We start from the raw sequence: 20901 nt of genomic DNA, 5'->3' as shown, positions 1-20901 counted from the left end.
TATTGACCTCAACGCCGACAGTTAATTCAATACCAATGCCGACGGTTATAAATTGTTGTTGTTGACCCCAACTATGACAGTTAATTCGAGACCAAAACCGATAGTTAAAAATTGTCGATATTGACCTTAATGTCGACAGTTAATAAAAGCCTAATACAGACAGTTATAAAATGTCGTCGAAATTCAAATAAAAAAATCTTAAAATATAATTAAGGAATAATTTAATTTTAAAAATAAACTAAATTTTGTAAATATATCTTTAAAAATTATGTATTTTATAAATGTTTCATATTATTAACTTTTTTATTTATAATAATTTGTATATTAAAATTTAAATTAGTGTTAGCTAAATTTTTTTTTTTATTGATTGGTTAAATATTGTAAAATAATTTTAAAATTTCTATAAAATTATTAGTTATAATTTTTTAAGGGAAATTTTCATAAATATGGCTTTTTAGCCATAATTGTGCAAAAATATGGGGAATCAATCTTTTTATAATATGTATGGAAGATTTTATACAAGGAAAACTTAGAATATGGGAAAAATAAGTACATACCACAATTAAAATTTAAACAACAACACATCAGCACAAATCAGGGGTATACATGTAATTACCAATTCAATCCTCCTCTGCTCATTTGCTCATGCCTGAAACATGATAAAAAAACCACGTTACTATTCCTTCCATCTCCGGCACTCAATTCTCCGGTGATAGCTTCCTTCTCCGGCAACGACTCGTATCTCCGGCGATCACCACAACAATCGACCAACTCTAGCAAAGGTTTGACCTCATCTTCTGCCAAAAAAATGCAAGAAAAATCTGATCACTAAAGCAATGGTCCCTTTCTGCAGAAATCAAAAAAATTCCAACATTCTTCCAATCATACTAGCTACAATCTTTGAAGATTCCGGCGACCTGCATATCCACTACACAATCAAGAAACAAGGTTTGCAAGAAACCGTTTCCTCTGTCAACCCTGTTCTGCTGTCATTTATTTTATTTTTTTTGCAAACTATGTTAAATCAACTATTATCTTGATTATAATAAAAATGATCATGATCAAATGTGCTTGCTGAAAAACAGAAACAATTTATAAACTAAAAAATAGAAAAAAAATATCGAAGCTCACTGGTTTATATACATTGATTAACCAGAAAAAAAACAAGAAACAATAACTCTGAAATTTTTACATCTTAATTTGTCTTTACAATAAAAAGAATAATTTGATATTAGTGTGAATTTTAACAGCCAAAACATTCAGAAACATTAGGACAACCAGTTACTTGGAATAAAATTCAATAAATTCAACTAAAATATTTCAGAACGGTATGCAACTACAGATTAAGGGAACCAGTTACCTTCCCACTGATTTTTGTACATTCATTAACCAAAAAAAATAGACAAGAAACAAGAACTCTAAAAATTTGACACTCTAAATATCTTTACAATAAAAAAAAAAATTATTTGATGTAGCTGGGAAGATTTACTACAAAAACAATCAGTAACAATAGGGTAACCAGTTACCCTGAAAAACAGACAATAAATAAAACTAAGAGGAAATTACAACTATATAAAACTAAGTGTAAAAATAGGCAATATATGATTCATTATTAAGGTAACCAGATACCCTCCAAAAAAAAAAAAACAATGTGTAAAACTAAGTGTAACAAGTTACCGTGCAACAACAATCAATATATATAACTAATTTGAAAAACATAAAATATACAAAACTATGTGTGACCAGTTACCCTACAAAAGCTAAATGTTTCAGGAGAATATGTGATTAAATATTAAGTTAACCAGTTACCTAGCCGATTTAGAACCAACTAACTACTTAAAAAATTGCCAAATTTTACAGATATGGACAATATTACTTCTTTGGTTCAATATGGAGGCAATTGGAATGAAAACAACGAGTACCAAGGATACACAATGACTGGGATATTAATACCACCAAATTGTTCTCTTGACAACTTGGTGAATTTGATAAAAAAGGAGATAAAGGAAAAAATAGCAACTATTGAAGTTTCTTATCAAGTAGAAAAAGGAACACCACCAATGAAGGTTGTAACAGACAATTCAGTGTTGTTCTTCCTGGAAATAAAGAAAAAAGTTGCTGCTAAAATAACAGACTTACCATTGTGTGTCACTATAGTTCAAGAATCAAGCAATGAAAATGACCTTCTTCTACTAGCAAATCAGAAAGCTACAGCAGAAGAAATGGAGGTGGGAACATTATTAATGCAAGCAAATCAACCTTCCATCAATGAACAAATGTTACTTGAAGAAGGAATGTGAAGCACAACAAATGAGGGCATAAATGTGTCATACATACCTCATTTTGCTGAAGAAGTAGCTGATTTCATAATTGAGGACAATACAAAAAGAAAAAAGAAGTTGGATGAAATGCAACTAGTAATATCTGATTACAGAGTGAACACAATAGAGCAAGGACAAATTTACAAGGATAAGAACACAGTCAAATCAGCCCTTAGCTACTATGCAATGCTGCATAACTTCCAGTTCAAAACAAAAAGATCAGAACCTAGAGAGTACCTAGTTACTTGCGCAGATGAAACATGCAACTGGTTGGCGAGAGCATCTAAGTACAAAAATCAAGATTTATTCAAGGTACGGAAATGCAATCCAAATCACACTTGCTCTGTTGAAATTGTTTTGGAAGACCATAGGCAAGCAAAAAGCATCGTAGTTGGGGAATTAATAAAGAATAAGTACAAGTCAATCAAAAGAAATTACACTCCAAATGACATCATGAATGATATGAATGATGACTTTGGAGTAACTATGGGATACACAAAAGCATGGAGATCAAGAGAGAAAGCTTTGCGTCTAGTAAGAGGGAACCCCGATGATTCATATCAAAAGTTGCCAATATATCTTTACATGTTGAAGCAAGCAAATCCAGGAACAATAACACACCTACTCACAGACAAGGAAGATAGATTCAAATACCTATACATAGCTTTCTCTAACTCAATCAAGGGTTGGAGATACTTGAGGCCTATAATTGTTGTTGATGGAACTTTTTTGAAAAATGCACATGGTGGTACCCTATTTTCAGCATCAACGTTAGATTCAAACAACAACATTTTCGTGTTGGCTTTTGGAATAGCAGACTCTGAAAATGATAACTCATGGCTTTGGTTCTTCTCCAAACTGCGAGAAACCTATGGAGAACCCGAAGGTATGATAGCTTCAACGATATATTCTTGTTTACAAACAAATAGGAACATTTTACCAAAACAAAATACACAAATACATGCTATTTCTTTTAGAATCTGACCAAAGTAACTGGTTACCTTCACCAAAATAAAAAAAAAAATTGAGAAATACTTAATTTTTGTTTTTTTATTTAAAAATATTTGTACTCCACAGGATTGGCTATAGTTTCTGACAGACATAAGAGCATAGACAACGCAGTACATATGGTGTACCCAAATGCTTTCCATGGAGCTTGCATGTTTCACTTACTCAATAATTTGAAAGGCAAGTATGGGAGCCATGGAGAAGAACTACAAATGAAATTCATTGCACCAGCAAAAGCATACACACAGACAGAATGTGAAAACTACATGAAAGGCCTTGATAGAATTGATAGACGCATTAGGCCCTATTTAGAAAAAGCCAAGTATGAAACTTGGGCAAGATCATACTCGCCAACAAAAAGATACACCATGATGACATCCAACATCGCAGAATCACTCAACGCTGCACTAAAAGCTGCAAGAAATCTCCCCATTGATATCTTGGTTGAATGCCTTAGAAGTTTGGTTCAAAAGTGGGTGTGGAACAACTCAAATAATCCAAATGGAACATTCACAAAAGTCTCTACAGCAACAGAAAATGAATTGAGATATGACATTGTTTCAAAAATGAAGTATGAGGTATGCAACTAAACATATTCTTACAAATCCTTATTCTGTCAATAGATGGTAACCAGTTACCTTCCATAAGAACAGGAATTTTTTTTTACACAGAAGCATAACTAGTTACTTTAAATCTTAAGTCTAGTTAAAATGTTTATTATCTGATTCTATTTCATGACAAACTATTTTTAGGTCTTGCCTTTCAACACAATAGAATACCAAGTTCGTGATCAAAAGGGGATAAATTTCACAGTAAATATACATAATAGAACATGCACTTGCAATAGGTTCCAAGAAGATGAAATACCTTGTGGCCATGCAGTAGCTGTCATTGCAAAAAGAAACTTGAGTGTGTATGATTATTGTGCAAAATTCTACAGAACACAAACGTTGAAAGCATTGTATCAAGAAAATGTTCATCCTTTGCCCCATAAAGATGAATGGAATCTCCCACAACACTTGGACATAATAGTGCTGCCTCCAAATGCAACAATCCCTGCAGGAAGACCCAGAAAGAAACGAATAAGATCAAGAGGGGAAAATAAGGTAATAATCACATGTGGGAAATGTGCACAACCAGGACATAACAGGAAGACTTGCAGGAATCCTCCATTTCAGAAGCCAAATAAACAGAAAAAGCCAAAGACATAGATTCATATTCTACAGCAAAAAAAACCTTTCATAGCTTTACTCATTGAAAGAGAGACTTTCATATTCATCAAGTATCATTCAGTATTTTAATAAGATTGTTTCAAAATGAAACACATTGATTGGTTATGCAAACTTATAAAATCCTTTCAAAATAATTTCTTGGATTTGTTTGCTTCTATTTTTCAATGCTACCATCACTATAAATAAACCATGACGAAAAAAAAAAGATCGTACCCAGTTACCAAAAATTAACAAAAAAAACAACGATATAGGTAACTAGTTACCCTGAAGTTTCAATACAAGATAAATTACCCCACTATAACAATCTAAAAGCCAAAAAAAAATAAAAAAATTAAAACCTTTACTTTCTTATATCACAAACTCGTCTATATATAATATTAAAGTTACTTTAATATTAACTTAATAAACTAGTTGCATAACTATAAAAAAGACAAGCTTAGGGGAAAAATAAAAAAAAACACTTAAGTAACCAGTTACCCTCGGTATATTAGGAAACAAACAGTCTGAGTACCTAGTTACCCTCAAATATCACCAATAAAATTAGTTAAACAACCCAACTAGGAACTAGTTTCCCTCAAATTATTCCATAAAACAGAGGAAAAAAATACAAAAACAAACAGAAAACTAGGTACCTGCTTTAAAGTGTTATCTAAAAAATATATTAAGAAATGTAATTAACAAAAAACAAACCAATGGGGAATTTTTTTAAAAAAAAAAACAATTAAGTAACCAGTTACCCTCGGTATGTTAGCAAATAAACAACCTGGGTACCTGGTTACCCTCTAAATCATTCTTCCAAACGCTTACAGCAAAAGAATTAACAAAACGATATACTAATATGTATATATAAAATGACCTTAAGAATCCAAATGTTTTACATAAGAAGAAAAATAAAAAAGCTAACTATTAAACTAGAAATTGATTCATCATTTAATTACAGTTGTAGCAAAGATAAAAAACCAAAAGAAATATAATATCACTAAAAGCCTATGCAGCAATTTTCATTCTTTTCTGTCTCCTCTCCAGAAGCTTCTCAGTGAACTCATCGCTAGTTAAGTATCCCTCAAGTTCTTTGTTCTTTCCATGATAGTACAAGCTGACAGCAATGTCTTTGCGAAGGAGACGAACATCAATATTTTTAGGCATCTCATTCTCCTTCCCAAGAATTATTTGCTCAGCAAAATAAGTAGAAAACACCCCACAATCACTGCATAATAGAAAAAAGTAAAAAAAAAAAAACAACTAAGAACATATAAACAAAATAGAACACAAAAAAAAAAAAAAACTAATATCAAATAAACAAACTAACCAATCAGTCTGTTGAGAAATGTCTTTAACAATGCTCAACTTCAAAGACTCATTCTCTGCCACATCATACGGGCTAACATCAAGATTAATATCTTTACGAACATAGAAATCAATCATCTCCAATAGAAGAGGAATCAAAACAGCAAATGCCTCAACGACAGGTAAAGTCTGATTTTCATGCTTTGCACCAGACATTGAATCATACACCGTAAGAGATCTCTGCTGTACATTAAAGTGCAACAAAATCCAGTGCATAAGACCCTTCACATTAACAGGCATGACAACATCATCAAGCAAATTCCAATGAGTTGCACAAAACATGGATTCCAATGAGTTGCAGAAAAATTTATGAAGAAACACCCAAACCGTATAAGAGAGTTGCCTTGCTTTTCCCTTCTTTCTTTTCTCCTTCTTTCTTTTCCTTTTTCTTTTCTTCAGCCTACTACAACTTTCTACATAACCCACTAAGGCATAAAGCAGCATGACCCTTATCTCTGATCCTAAACACCAAAAGACCATATTGCCCTACCACTTAAAACTAATCTTTTAAACATCTTAAGGGCATTTTAGTCATTACACCCAATTCTCGCTAATTCCTCTAATGTCTCTAATATTTTCCTCTTACTTCTCGACACCTAACTAATCACCAATTATATTCCTTAATATCAAAATAGACTCCAATATATTCCCTAAATTCCCATAAATACCTCCAGGCTCGCCCCGAGCCAGGTATAAATCCTCGCCGTGACTTTTTTGCTAAACCGTTCACTAGGATCGCCTCAAGTCACAGATTACAAATATATCCACATAATAATGTGGTCTCAACAATTTATCACAGTTATTTACATTTATACCCTCAATGGGCCAAAATTACGAATGTGCCCTTCTAACTTACTCAGGGCCTACATGCATACTAATACACATAGTCATGCATCACAGATATTCAAATAATCATATAACATGTGTTTAATCATTTAATTCACATATAATCCAGTTATGCCCTCCTGTCACACTAATCAAGGCCCCTAAGCCTTATTAGTAAATTTGGGTCGTTACAACTATCCCCTCTTAATGAGAATTTCGTCCTCGAAATTTACCTAAATAATTCGAGATTTTGATCTCGCAACGCTGACTCAAGCTCCCAGGTCGCCTCCTCGACCCTACTATTCCTCCACAACAATTTAACAAGAGGAATTGTCTTATTCCGTAGTACTTTGTCCTTCCGATCCAAGATTTGAACTGGTTGCTCCTCATAAGCTAGATTTGTCTGCAATTCCAAGTCTTCATACCTCAACACATGTGTCACATCTAAGACATACTTCCGGAGCATGGAAACATAGTATACGTCATGGACTCCTGACAATGATGGTGGCAAGGCTAATCTGGAAGCCACCTGACCGATCCTTTCCAGGATCTCAAAAGGTCCGATGAACCAAAGGCTCAGCTTGCCCTTCTTTCCAAATCTCCTCAACCCTTGCAATGGTGAAACTCGGAGAAACACGTGGTCCCCAACCTGGAACCCCACGTCCCTACGCTTAGGATCAGCGTAGCTTTTCTGTCTGCTCTGTGAGGCGAGCATCCTAGCTCGAATTTTCTCTATAACTTCATTTGTCCTCTGAACCATATCTGGCCCCAAATATTTGCTCTCATCCATCTCATCCCAATGAATTGGTGATCTAGACTTCCTCCCATATAACATCTCATACGGAGCCACTCCAATCATTGTTTGGTAACTATTGTTATATGAAAATTCAATCAATGGGAGATACTTACTCCATGACCCCTCAAAGTCGATCACACACGCTCTGAGCATATCCTCCAACACTTGAATCATCCTCTCAGACTGCCCATCATTCTGAGGATGAAAGGCTGTGCTGAACTTTAACTTTAAATGTGTCGTAAAAGAGAGTTGCCCTGCTTTTCCCTTCTTTCTATTCCTTTTTCTTTTCTTTCGCCTTCTAAAACTTTCTACATAATCCACTAAGGCATAAAGTAGCATGACCCTTATCTCTGATCCTAAACACCAAAAGACCATATTGCCCTCCCACTTAAAACTAAGCTTTTAAACATCTTAAGGGCATTTTAGTCATTACACCCGATTCCCGTTAATTCCTCAAATGTCTCTAATATTTACCGTTTACTTCCCGACACCTAAATAATCATCAATTATATTCCTCAATATCAAAATAGACTCCAATATATTCCCTAAATTCCCATAAATACCCCCAGGCTCGCCCCGAGCCGGGTATAAATCCCCGCCATGACTTTTTCGCTAAACCGCTCACTATGATCGCCTCGAGTTACAGATTACAAATATATCCACATAATAATGTGGTCTCAACAATTTATCACAGTTATTTACATTTATGCCCTCAATAGGCCAAAATTACGAATATGCCCTTCTAACCTACTCAGGGCCTACATGCATCACAGATATTCAAATAATCATAAACACATGCGTTTAATCATTTAATTCACATATAATCCAGTTATGCCCTCCTGGCACACTAATCAAGGCCTTTAAGCCTTTATTAGTAAAATTGGGTCGTTACAGGTTTTCAGCCTCACTCATACTTGGCAACACTTAGTATCTCTAGGCACTCTCACTGAATGACCAATATTCACGGTTACTATCTCGAAATAACTTATCAGATTACTTGCTCGGGTTCTAACCGTTCAATGATTAAGTAAGCATGAAGATCCCTAGGTTCCATTCATTTTGGCGCCCCTAGGTTTAAACCAGCAACCCTCACCTCTTGGCCGCTCGTCACGGTTGTGAATCGGACATAATAAAATCAAACAAGCAGTGTGACGGGGATCAGCCGTCTAGGATATGACGGATATCTATCATTCATATTTTCTGAATCAGCACCTACTAGACTAACGTCTCTATGTAAACTTTCTATGACATTGTATATATGTGATGTGTCTCTATACTAACATGCAATCCACTAGTCATTTCATGTTGTAGCCACACAATAGAAGTTGACTTACTTAGAGTCCTTAGCTTTTAGGAGGATTTCACCCTCCAATGTATAGTCCAGTTACATTTCGCCAATACTGTAATTATCCATACAGTATATTCAGATTAATTATGGCACTCATAATTCATTATTATTATTATTTTGGGCAGTTTGGTCATTTTCAAAATCATTTGTAAGGATTAAAGATCCTTATTTGGTTTTAAACCCATTCAAGAAATTCATACAAAAAATTTGAGACTAAACCCTAAGTCTCGAGGAGACCTATCCTATGGTCTCGATACCTCGGCTAGGGTATCGAAGTAGTATTTTTCCATAATCCGCTAAAATTCTTATTCTTTAAAAGTTTCGCTATGAACCCGTAGTTTCAACAAGTCGGTTAAATATATTAAAGATTTTAGCCAGTATTATATCTAGAAAATAGTAATTAAATTCCTCAATTATTTTTCAAGAAATAATCCCTTAATTTTCTTTTTCCTTTTCTTAAGGTTTTAATCCCTAAAAACAGATTTAAGAAAATAGCCTAATTTTAATTTAATTAGAAAAAATGGTTAATAATTGCTTTTAAGACTTACCAAGTCTTTATCTTGCAATATGCAAAAAATGTATTTTTTTTTCTTAAATTCCAAAATCTCATTTTTGTACTAAGTGTGAAAATCTCATTTTTCACATTTTTAACTACATACTTTGTTAGGTCATAACTTGAAATTTACTTACTGAATTGTTACCAAAATTTTCTAATTCAATCTTTGGTATGCCATTTAGGTCTTTATAAAATATTAGGTCAAAGGAAGCATTTTTTATTGGCACTTAATAACTCTCAAACCGTCCAGTATTTTGTTACCAAATTTTATAGTGGAATACTAGGTTATGCCAAGAACAAGTCCACCAATTTTTTGCAAAAAATGGGTTCATTCGTCCTATACAGTGGCTGTCCAAGTCTCGAATTTAAGAATAAGAAAAAAAATAGTTTTTTACCTAAACTTTAAAATAGCATAACTCACTCATTTCTAAACGTTTTTTAGTATTTCAAAAGCTCGAATTCACGTACTCCAACTCAAAAACATTACAGTACAATTTATTTTTAAAAATAAGTATATGGTAAATGCTTGACCCCTTGGAAGTCACAGCCCAAAACTTATATTTTAGTTTTACGGTTTTCAACAAAACCCTTAGGGATTTTGGGCCCTATTTTAAAAAAATCAACATACAAGCATCATAAAAATGATCAAGAAACTACCATAGCCTTATTACATCACCAATAAAAAACTTTAAGCATTAAATACACAAAATAATGTTTAAAAATAAAAACCATACAAAAACAACCATAAAAAGTAAACTTTTTACCTCTTGTTGTTCTTGCTTTAGGTTTTGATATTTCTACTAGCTTTAGATCCTTCAAAATTCTTTCAAAACCTTAAAACAACTCCCCCAAAAATATATATAGTTAGTTATTGAAAGATCTATGGTTGAAATTTTTACAAAAGTCAAGTTTTGAAACTTTTACCTTAGGGACACTCTTCCAAGATCAAGACTTAAGCTTCCAAGGTTTCTTAGGATTTTCGGTAGTTGAAAATGATGAGAAAACTTTAGAGAGAATTTTTGAACAAGATGAGAGTGAGATGAGAGAAGGGGGTCAGTTTTAGGAGGTTGGAAGAGCTTAGACAACTTTAAAAATATCTAAAACACTTAAGTGTTTTACCTTTATCACTTTCTGTCATTAACCCTAATTTAAATGTGATTTAAAACATAATCAATTTGGTCCACAAAATTTAAAACCCTCACATGGCCGGCCACCTCTTTCTTTTTATGTATTTATATATATGTATATATATATTTATAAAGGTTAATAAACATTTCCTAAGAATTTATCTTTTTTTTCCAAAAATCAAAAAATTACTTTCTATAACCTTTTTTAACTCTTATAAAGTTTTTTTAAAAAAAAACTTAACAAATAATAATTAAATTAAATGTCTCTCACATTTTATTTAATTAATCACACAATAAAATTTAACCTAAGGTCCATTTATTGAATAAAATTCCCCAATTCGGTAAAATTAAGCATTTAACACAAAATACCCTATAATTTCGATTTCCTCTTAGGTTTATTATTTTTGAACAAACTTTAATTTTTTATGAATGCATTTTATGCCCAAAATATATTTTCCATAGTTTTTTATTTTATGAGATTTTTAACCAATTAGGGTTTTTGTGTCGGTCCAAGACCGAAAGTCTTATCTTGACTTTTAATCACAAACTTCATAATTTAGCAAGCAATAACTCATGAAAATAAATTCTAAACAAATATAATATTATTTAAAATAATATTCTTAACTCGGGAAAAACAATCCCGACCTGTGTCGTTTAAAGGTACCCAAAACGCAGGGCATTACAACTACAATATGTAAGAAGTCTGGTTTAACGCCCGTGACATAAGAGTCCTGTTAAACTCCGGGACACATAAGTAAGTTGATTCTGATTCCAACTAGACATTGGGGAACTAAGTAAGAAACCAATTCGCCACATGTGGCTATGTAACTAAGGTCGGTTGGCCATCGCAACATGTAAGAAGTCCAGTTTAACACCCATGACAAAATATTCTGGTTAAACCTCGTGACACATAAGTAATTTAATTCAAGAATAAAATCTCTATGACTAAGATTGTATGCCGAATTCTTCTAGGAGTCTGGGTAACTAGTGTAACCAGTTTACACCCGTCGACGCTATGGTAAGATCTGTTAAGATGTACTAAGATATGTTAAGCTATGGTAAGATATGTTAAGATGACTAAGATATGTTAAGCTATGGTAAGATATGTTAAGATGTACTAAGATATGTTAAGCTATGGTAAGTATGTCAAGCTATGGTAAGATATGTTAAGCTAAGCAAAGATATGTGAAGATATGTTAAGTTATGTTGAAGGTTCCTCCAAGACCCTAAGTAAGCATGTATGTATGTTAAGATATGAATGACTAAGTATGTATGTATGTTAAGATATGAATGACTAAGTAAGTATGTATATACGTTAAGATATGAATGACTAAGTATGTATGTACGATAAGATATGAATGACTAAGTATGTATGTTAAGATTTGAAATAATAAGTAATTATGTATGTTAAGATAAGACTGAGTAATTAAGTATGTATGTTACCAGTTAAGACTGTATGTATGCTCTGGGATTTTTTGCGTGTAGGTGTACTTCCAGGATATGAATTTTGGTTATGAGGCATGACCATAAGTTTGTCAGGATGTTCGCACGTTCTTAAATTGTATGTTAGGGTTCAGTTTCATCATAATCCTATTCTTGAGTGGTTATTTGCCTAGTTACAGTTAGTTTAAGTCCTTGCTTCGTTTATGTGGTTATGTTTGTTAAGTTGTTCTTACTAAGCGTTTCACTTACCTAGTTTTTTTATGTTGTAGGTAAGCCCATAGGCAAAGTGGATCAGTGAGCACTAGAGTTTATCTGGGAGGATGTACATGTGGACCAACCTTTTGGGAATTTATGTTTTGGGGACTAGAACCCAATGATAAATAAGAAATTATTTTGGGCTTGTTGAATGTTTTAAAATTATGACACTGTAATCTACTTTTAAGAATGCGCATACTTCCGACTCTTGCATGTTTTGAAAAGTATTATTTTTATATGGATTTTCAGTTACCTTATTTTTAGAAAATGGTTGTGTTTTTTCGCAAATTATGTTATAACATTTCACGGGATGTTACAAGCCTCACTAGTGGTCAAAAAAAGAAAGGGTATTCATTGGAATCCATGGAGGTCTGAAGCTTGCAAGAGAAAATCTAGCCATTATAGGCCATTCCAAGCTAAACCGTCACCACCACAAGACTCCTTGAGCTTTGGGCTTCGAAGCCCAGCAACTGTTTTCCCAAACCACCACCATGGGGTGGTGGCGCGCGCCACCTTTGTTGGAGCTCCGGTGAGGGTCTCGGCAAGCCGCAACTTTTGGTAGTTTTGAGGTTCATCTCGAGCTCCCAATGCCACCCTTAATCCTGTTGCACTATCCTGAGTGCTATGGTATAAATTCCTAAATAAGATTTTAATTGTTTTGAGTTTTGAAATTATTTGCGAGTTAGGAAACTAAAATGCAATTGTGTATGTTCATAGTATATTAAGAGTTAAATAGTATAATGAGTTGAACGGTGATTTTATTGGACTGCTCTATGACTGTCATATGTCTTGTTTGCAGGTTTTTAAAATTTGGGGATGTTCGATTTGCAGCCATTATGCTGCCCATTTTTCTAGAAATTTACGGAATCTTGTCTAATTAAATTTTATAAAAATCACTTGTTGTTTTAGAATCGATTAGAGTGGCGATTTCTAAAGATTAGGAAAATATGAATATTAAGTTGTATTCTATTATCGCTCGAGGCTAGAGTAGTACTTTATTAAGAAGTATTATAAGTGGCATACTATTATGAGTCATTGGTGTGACTTTCATGATAGTGTCAAATTGGTATCCAATGAAATTTACGATAATCCTTGACAGAATTTTAAAGCTAAGTCATAATCTTTATAAAAATTAAATTTGTAAATTGTGAGTTATAAATTAATTAACGGTTAATTCCCAATAAATTGTTGGTTAAGAACTTTAGCACTCTAATGGGAAGTCATCTACCGTTTAAGAGGAAAATTATGAATAACAATTTTATAATTGAAAATGAAATAGTGTGTAGATGGATTTTTGTGTACTGGAATTGTGAAAGGAGGTTTTCTATTTTGAGTATAATTATTGTTATTATTAATTATATTAGTAAGCATTTCTTATGGTTAAATAATATTTTATTATGATATTATTGGTATAATTTTTATAATAATATTGGAATCTTTTTAAAAGGGAAAATTTGTTACCCTATGATTTTGGGTGGATTAAAATGAATGAGGCAAGTGGTTTTTAAATTGTTTAATTCAAGCCACTCATTCAATATTATCTATTTTCCACTAGTGTATAAAATTATTTTAAGATCCTTCAAACTTTTTATGTTAAATTAGTTGAATGTGTCTAACTTCAAAGTTGTCTTTCTATCCTTACTTATCTCTTAAATAATGAGGGACTCGTGGCTTTTGCTGAAAATGGATTGATGATCAGATGGTGGTCTCTGGGATCAGTTTGGTGGGAAAAACTGAGTGGGAACTTAGTCCCTGCTCAGTGTATCAAATCGATCTTTGTGTCACCATGGGAAGGATTCTCATCTAATTCTTCTAGGTCAAGCATAATGGCAAGCGTAATGGAACATGACAAACAAGTAGATTTTCAATTAGTCCACCTTCTAACATTAAGTTCTGACATTACTATCTACTGATATAACTTCTACTTTTAACATTTTATCATTTTTTTTTGCTAGGAAATTTTTTTGTTTGTATAATTCATTTACTAATTTTCTTCAAATATTAACCGAATTAGTTTGTTTGAATTCATTTACTAATTTTATAATTCATTGTCTTCTCTAAAAATATGATAGCTAGGTCTATTTAATTATTTATTGATAGGCAATTGAGCATAATAATTGAGTTAGTTTGTTTGAATTATTTTTCTAATTTTCTTCAAATATAGTGTAACTTTTGAGATATTTGATATTTTAGCTTTAAGTAGATAAATTATATTAAGAATACTAGACAACATATTTGAAACTTAATTTGGATTTATGTTAATGTGAATGAAATCTCATATTATATTTCTATTATCTTTATTTACATTATTGTGGTAATATTAATGTGTATATTATAAGAGAACAAAATGGAAAAGCAACACATTTAAATAACTTTATTATATATTATTCTCTTACAATTTGATGCTTTTTCTTTTCATTATCTTTACATGAAAATAATATTATAATATAATTTTTCTCTAGCACAATATAATATATGTAATACTAACAAGTATATGTAATATACTCTTATATTTGTCTATGTTAATAGTGCCGACAACAACCAAAACCACAGAGTGGTTTCTTTTGCATGAAGTATGCTAGGGATCTCATTTCACAAAAAAAAAAACCAAAACATATCTATCGAATAGTGTAATAATTAAATGTGTTTACCTTTAACATTAATAAAGTTATATTTTAATTAAATAGATATTTGACATCTAACTTATAATTTCAATTATTTGCAGTTCAATTCAGATTTACTGTATACTGAAGTTGAACTTAATGTAGTTCAAAAGGAGTGGGCAAAATATATTCTACCGCATCTTAGTAAATGATGGCATGCATGCTCAATACCTATGTGAGAGGATTTAGTCATTTTTGGAACTTTGTATTTTTTTTATTAGATATTGTTAGAACTAATAAAATATAGAATCAATCTAACATATTATAGGTTGAGTTGAATAAGTTTTTTATGCGCATACTTTACTAAAAATCCATTTTATGACAAATTAGTTTTTTTGGAACTTTGCTAGATATCCATTTTATGACAGACATTTTTGGAACTATGTATTTCTTTTATTAGAAAGTATTAGAACTAATCAAATACAAAGTTAATGTTACCAATGTATATTTAATTTAACTATTCATGTGCATTGTTTTACTGCAATTGCTGCGTGGATTTTGAAACCAGGGGGCATTGACAACATAAATGCAGTTCCCTCTGATGTGGAAACTTTACGACAGTTAAAAAATGTCACCATAGAGAGACAATCATGACAGCTATATACTGTCGGCGTTGCCAGTAACGACACCTAATAACTGTCGGCGTTGCCCACAACAATTATAGTTTTTAATTGTCGGTGTTTCTAGCAACAACAAAACCTAATAACTGTCGGTGTTGCCCGCGTCAACTGTCAGCATAGCTACCCCTAAGTTGCCATAGGAAAATACGACAGTTAGTCGACTGTCGTCGTTACTCAATAGCGACAGTTAAAAACTATCGGGAAAGCCCATTTTTGTAGTAGTGAGAGCAGAAAGCAAAGAGTGAAAATTCCACACAAGTTCACCATTCAACACTAATGTTACATGAGACAGAGAATGAGCTAATTAATACATTAGCTTCTCAAACAACCTTAACGATTGTATGATGATGGTGATGTTTGTTTGTTTCCCTCCTTACTAGGCGTTAATAAATCATGGTGTCATCATTAGTAGTTGAGAAGGTGATGAACTAAGTTTGAACCAGTGAACATATGTATGTTTTGAGGATTATTATGAACAATTTACGATCTAGAGGACCAAGCTTTATTCTGAGTTTTGAAGTAGTTTCATTTTAAAAGTTTTGTCATGTACTTAGTTAAGAAAACTATTTAAAGTGCATTAAATACTTTACTTTTGTTTTAAATTGGATGTATTTGACAATTGCATGTTTTGAACAAGTTTTTATCGAAGTATCTAGTTTTCAAGCTTTAAAGTGCTAAGCTGTTATCTAAAGTATTTAGAACCCTAGTCAGTTCTCGAGTTCAAGATTTTGGGGGCATTACTTGCCTACCCTACATCGACACTCTTGATTTATGTCATTTAATCTAAAATAATAGGTTGTGTTATCCCAAAAATTTGAAAAGAATGACGTGGCAGTAAAATTGGCCATGGCATGAGTTAGTGGGGTGATCTGGCTTAGTAATGGCCCAATACATCAGTTAAGGAATTGGACAGATAGTCAAGTCAAATACACCCGACCGAAGAGAATATTGGGACTGGGGGTTGCTTGGCTCAGACCCCAGTTTGAAGAACCTAAAGCCAAGTCCAAGAAGATTGAAGGGGAGTTTTGGATTTTGGTTCAAGGGATAAAAGCAATAGGTCTGATTGGACCTAAGCTTAGGGGACCTCTTGATAGTTTGGCTCGAACGTGTCCAAAAGAATGACTAAGGCTTAAGTTTTAGTCAATGAGAAAGCCACATAATGGCCGATCGGGTATGCCATGGAAGAGGCAGGCTTGGGCTTGAATGAGGTGAGAAGGAGGAGAAAAGTATACCTCGGGCCACCTTGGTCCGAGGAGAAGATTTTGAGGTCCGATCGGACCTTGGTTGAAAAGGAGAGGCTCGGACCATTTTGGTCCGAGGAGAAGGGCACTATGTCCGATCGGACATACCCATAGGAGTTGTACCTTGGACCATTTTGGTCCGAGGAGATGATATGAAAAAGGTGGCTCGGACCACCTTGGTCTGAGGAGAAGAGTACAAGGTCCGATCGGACCTTGGTTGAACAAAGAAGGCTAGGACCATTTAGGTCCGAGGAGAAGAGCATTGTGTCCGATCGGACATGATGCCTATGGGGGGTGCCTTGGACCATTTAGGTCCGAGGAGATGGCATGAAGAGATGGCTCGGACCACCTTGGTCCGAGGAGGAGAGTGCAAGGTCCGATCGGACCTTGACTGAAGAAGCCAAAGAGGGTGGTTTGAACCACCTTAAGCCGAAGAAGAAAACTATTGTGTCCGATCGGACATAATGAAGGAGTATACCTCGGACTTGCCCGAGGTAAAGAGCAAAGTAAGTATCCTCGGACCACCTTGGTCCGAGGAGAGCTAAACTTACATGATCTTTGGTCCGAGGAGAGCCATGCACATACCATCTTTGACCCACGAAAAGCTTGAAGAGTAATCAACATGCATGAGAGACTACGTCAAACTGCCCGAAACTACTTCAGTGAGAATTGGTCTAAGCATCCGGGAATCTCTCACTCCTCACTCGAATTTAGGGATCAGTTGTATTTTAAACATTTATTTTGTAATATAAATATAAGGTGAATAATGAAATATCCCGATCTAAAGGGGATATCAGTTGAGAATCCCAGGTCTATAAATAGAGAGTTGGGAGGATCGGAAAGGGACTTTTGGCGAAATTAAGAGTTAACCTGTGTTCTAGAGAGAGAAAGTGTTTTTCCCTGAGAGAACCCCTTTTTGTATTCTGGAATATTTTGCACTGAAGAAACTCAGTTGACACTGTTCATCTGATCTTGAGTGTGAATACAGTAATAAAATCTCTAAGTGGATTAGGCTATTACCGATCATAGGGGCTGAACCACTATAAAATCTCGTGTTATTTACTTTCATTGATAAAAACTGTCTGTTGTCGTTTATTATTCTCTTGAAGGCTTGTTGTAGTTGACGTTCTTACGTCGTTGGCTAAAAACGCAGTCAACATTTTGGTGCTTTCATTGAGAGCCTGAAGAGAAGACACACAGTCCCTGAAGCAATATGGCGCCTAAGAACACCACTGCGGCCTCCAAGAGGGCAAGCATCTCTAGGGAGCATGCTAGATCAGAGGACCCCAGCGTTCAAGATCGTGAGAATGAGCCTAGAGTCGTGCTCGAGGATGTAGTTCCAGAAGTTGAGGAGCTCCAGGAGACTATGAGCGCATTCCAGGAGGAGCTAGCTCAGTTCAATGCTAGGCAGGAGGCCTTTGCTGAGGAAATGGCCAAGTAGAGACGAGAGATGGACGCTAGGAGCGAGGAGATCCGTCGGCAGCAGGAGGAGGCTGACAGGCGACATCGCGAAGCTGCACTTGCTCTGGAGGCAGCTACGCAATTGACCCGAGCCAATGCTCAAACTGCGCCTGGGGTGACACCCACCCCAGAGGCAAGGACCACAGAAGCTGGTCATAAGAAAACTGATAGACGAGGCAGGGGTGGTGGTAACCCACGTGGTCATGAGGAGGAGGGAGTACGATCGCGCACTGCCTCTACCCAAAGGGGGAATTCTAAGAGCCCCTCAAGGAGCCACAGATTAGAGACTTCCAGGTCAGGGAGTCATAAGCCTGGCAGTAAGAAAACACCTTCTGAGCAGGGACACAACAAAGATCCTCGTGGCAAGGAGACTTCCCACTTCAAAGATGGACATGGGCGTGATGAAGCTGACAGTCACCACACCAACCAGTCGAAGGAGAAGAATAATAATCGACGAGGAGGAGAGGATCAACCGGCTCAAACGGGGAAGCCACCACGGCATCCGAACCAGTGTAATGGAAAAGAGCACGCTCCACCTAGTAGACCTTCCGAGAAGACTCGGAGTACGGTGTTCGACCGGTTGGGAAAGAACACTGCTCAGAAGGACCTAAGGGACGTCATTGATGACAGAAGGAGGACCGTTCTGGTCGAAGGGCAGGAGCCAATCCATCCTACCAGTCGAGTAGAAATACTCGATGTAGATACGACGGATAGGAGTGCCCGACCAAACGGTCCCGAGGGTGTGTCCCCAGCAGTAGCCCCGGGCATCCAAGCTCAGCTTGATGCTTTGACGGCGGCAGTACAAAGTTTGTCAAAACAACCAGTTATAGATCCGGTAGACCACAGAAGTGGTAGCCCTTTTTGTGCTAGAATAAGAGCAGCCCAACCACCCAGGAAATACAAAGCTCCGGTATTGCCAGTTTATACAGAAAAGACAGACCCGGTGAGACACGTTGGAAAGTTCGAAGATCAGATGGAGCTGCTTAGGGTGAGTGATGACTACTGCTGCAGAGTCTTCCCCACCACATTGTCAGACACTGCCCAGGAGTGGTACTGGAAGTTCAAACCCGACTCCATCACCTCTTGGGAGAGCTTTAGGAAGGAGTTCTGCAGGCAGTTTGGTACTGCCCGAACCCCTCCTGTTTATGCCAACCACTTGGTGGACATTAGGCAAGGCAAAGATGAGTCTCTCAAGAACTACATTCAAATGTTTATGAGAGAAGCCAATCGGGCTACCGCGGTTGGAGATGAAGGGAAAATGGTTGCACTATCCTTCGGTATTATTTATCGAAGTCCTTTGTGGGACAGCATCCACCGCCATCCAATTTCAACTTTACAGCAGTTTTTAGACCGGGCAGATAAGTACATGAAGTTGGATGATGCCATTGAGAAAGGAGAGAATGGGTTAAACAACCCAAGTGGGCCAGATGAAACTCCGAAGGATAGCGGAAATGATCAAGGCGGTAGTAAGAAACGTGGGAATAACGGGTCTGACCGCCGCAATGAGAAAAAAGCTAAGTCGGGATCGAATGATAAGCCTACGAAGTATGAACCTCGATTGACCAACTACACTACTATTTCGGCGACCCGAGAGGAGATCTATCTAGCCAGCCATCAGGAGGTCCCTTACCGGAGACCCCCACCAATCAAGAAGGAAATGAGTAAGAGGGATAAGAACAAGTTCTGTTGTTTCCATGGAGACTATGGTCACGACACAAATGAGTGCAATCACCTTAAGGATGAGATAGAGTTTCTCCTCCGGGCGGGGAAGTTAAAAAAGTTTAAGGCAGAGAAGACCCAGGGAGAGGGGAGCAGCAATAATCCCGGGTTCAAGCGGCAACGGTCCCCACCTTTACATCCTGAACTTGTGGACTTCACACTAGATACAATATGTGGAGGACCGCATCTTGCTGGGGATAGCAACAAGGCGAGGGAGAGGTATGCTCGCACCCTTCGTCATGAGTTGGGGGCGACATCCACTTCCGAGGTTATGACAGTGGAGGAGAGACCATCAAAGAACCCAAGGTATGAACGTGAGTCCCTCACTTTCACCGAGGAAGATGCTAAACACGTGAGGTATCCTCACAATGACCCTCTTGTTATGACAGTTCAAATAGCTAATATGAAGGTGAAAAGATGTATGGTTGATACGGGAAGCTCCGTAAACATTATTAATAAGTCCTCTTTTGAAAAATGAAGCCATCCATCAATGACTTGAAGCCATGTTCTCACGTCATTTATGGGTTTACTGGAGAGGGACTGTCACCTGCTGGGACAATAAAGTTACCAGTCACCACGGGGGAAGCCCCCAAGCATGAAACCGTGATGACCGAATTTTTGATTGTTGACTGCCCGTCTGCCTACAATGTGGTTATTGGTCGACCACTACTCACCAACTTGCATGCAATAGTTTCAATTTGGCACCTCTCTATGAAGTTCCCGACCAGCGCTGGCATAGGCTGCGTCCAAGGAGACCAAAGGGAAGCTAGAGAGTGTTATAATGCCTCCATAGCTAAGGCAAAGAAAGGTGCCAAGGAGAACAACATGATTGTATGCGTTGAAAGAGAGGAGGTGGATGAGATGGATGTAGACCATAATCTTGTAGTAGTGAACGATGAAGAAGTGTTGGAGGAGTGTGACCAGGAGAGCACTCCTAGT

General features: G+C 35.9%; 1 protein-coding gene across 1 annotated transcript; it reads left to right on the top strand.

Moving 5' to 3' along the window:
- Positions 1-2408: 2408 nt before the first annotated feature.
- LOC133825321 (uncharacterized) lies at positions 2409-4540 on the top strand. Its single transcript, XM_062258281.1, has 4 exons — positions 2409-3006; positions 3085-3207; positions 3399-3907; positions 4082-4540. Exons 1-4 carry the CDS (start codon positions 2409-2411, stop codon positions 4538-4540), a joined length of 1689 nt encoding a protein of 562 aa, XP_062114265.1.
- The last annotated feature ends 16361 nt before the right edge of the window (positions 4541-20901 follow it).

This window comes from Humulus lupulus, chromosome 3 (genome assembly GCF_963169125.1).
Source record: "Humulus lupulus chromosome 3, drHumLupu1.1, whole genome shotgun sequence".
Taxonomy (NCBI): domain Eukaryota; kingdom Viridiplantae; phylum Streptophyta; class Magnoliopsida; order Rosales; family Cannabaceae; genus Humulus; species Humulus lupulus.
Note: the sequence above shows the minus strand (reverse complement) of the source record. Positions and strands in the feature narration are given on the sequence as shown.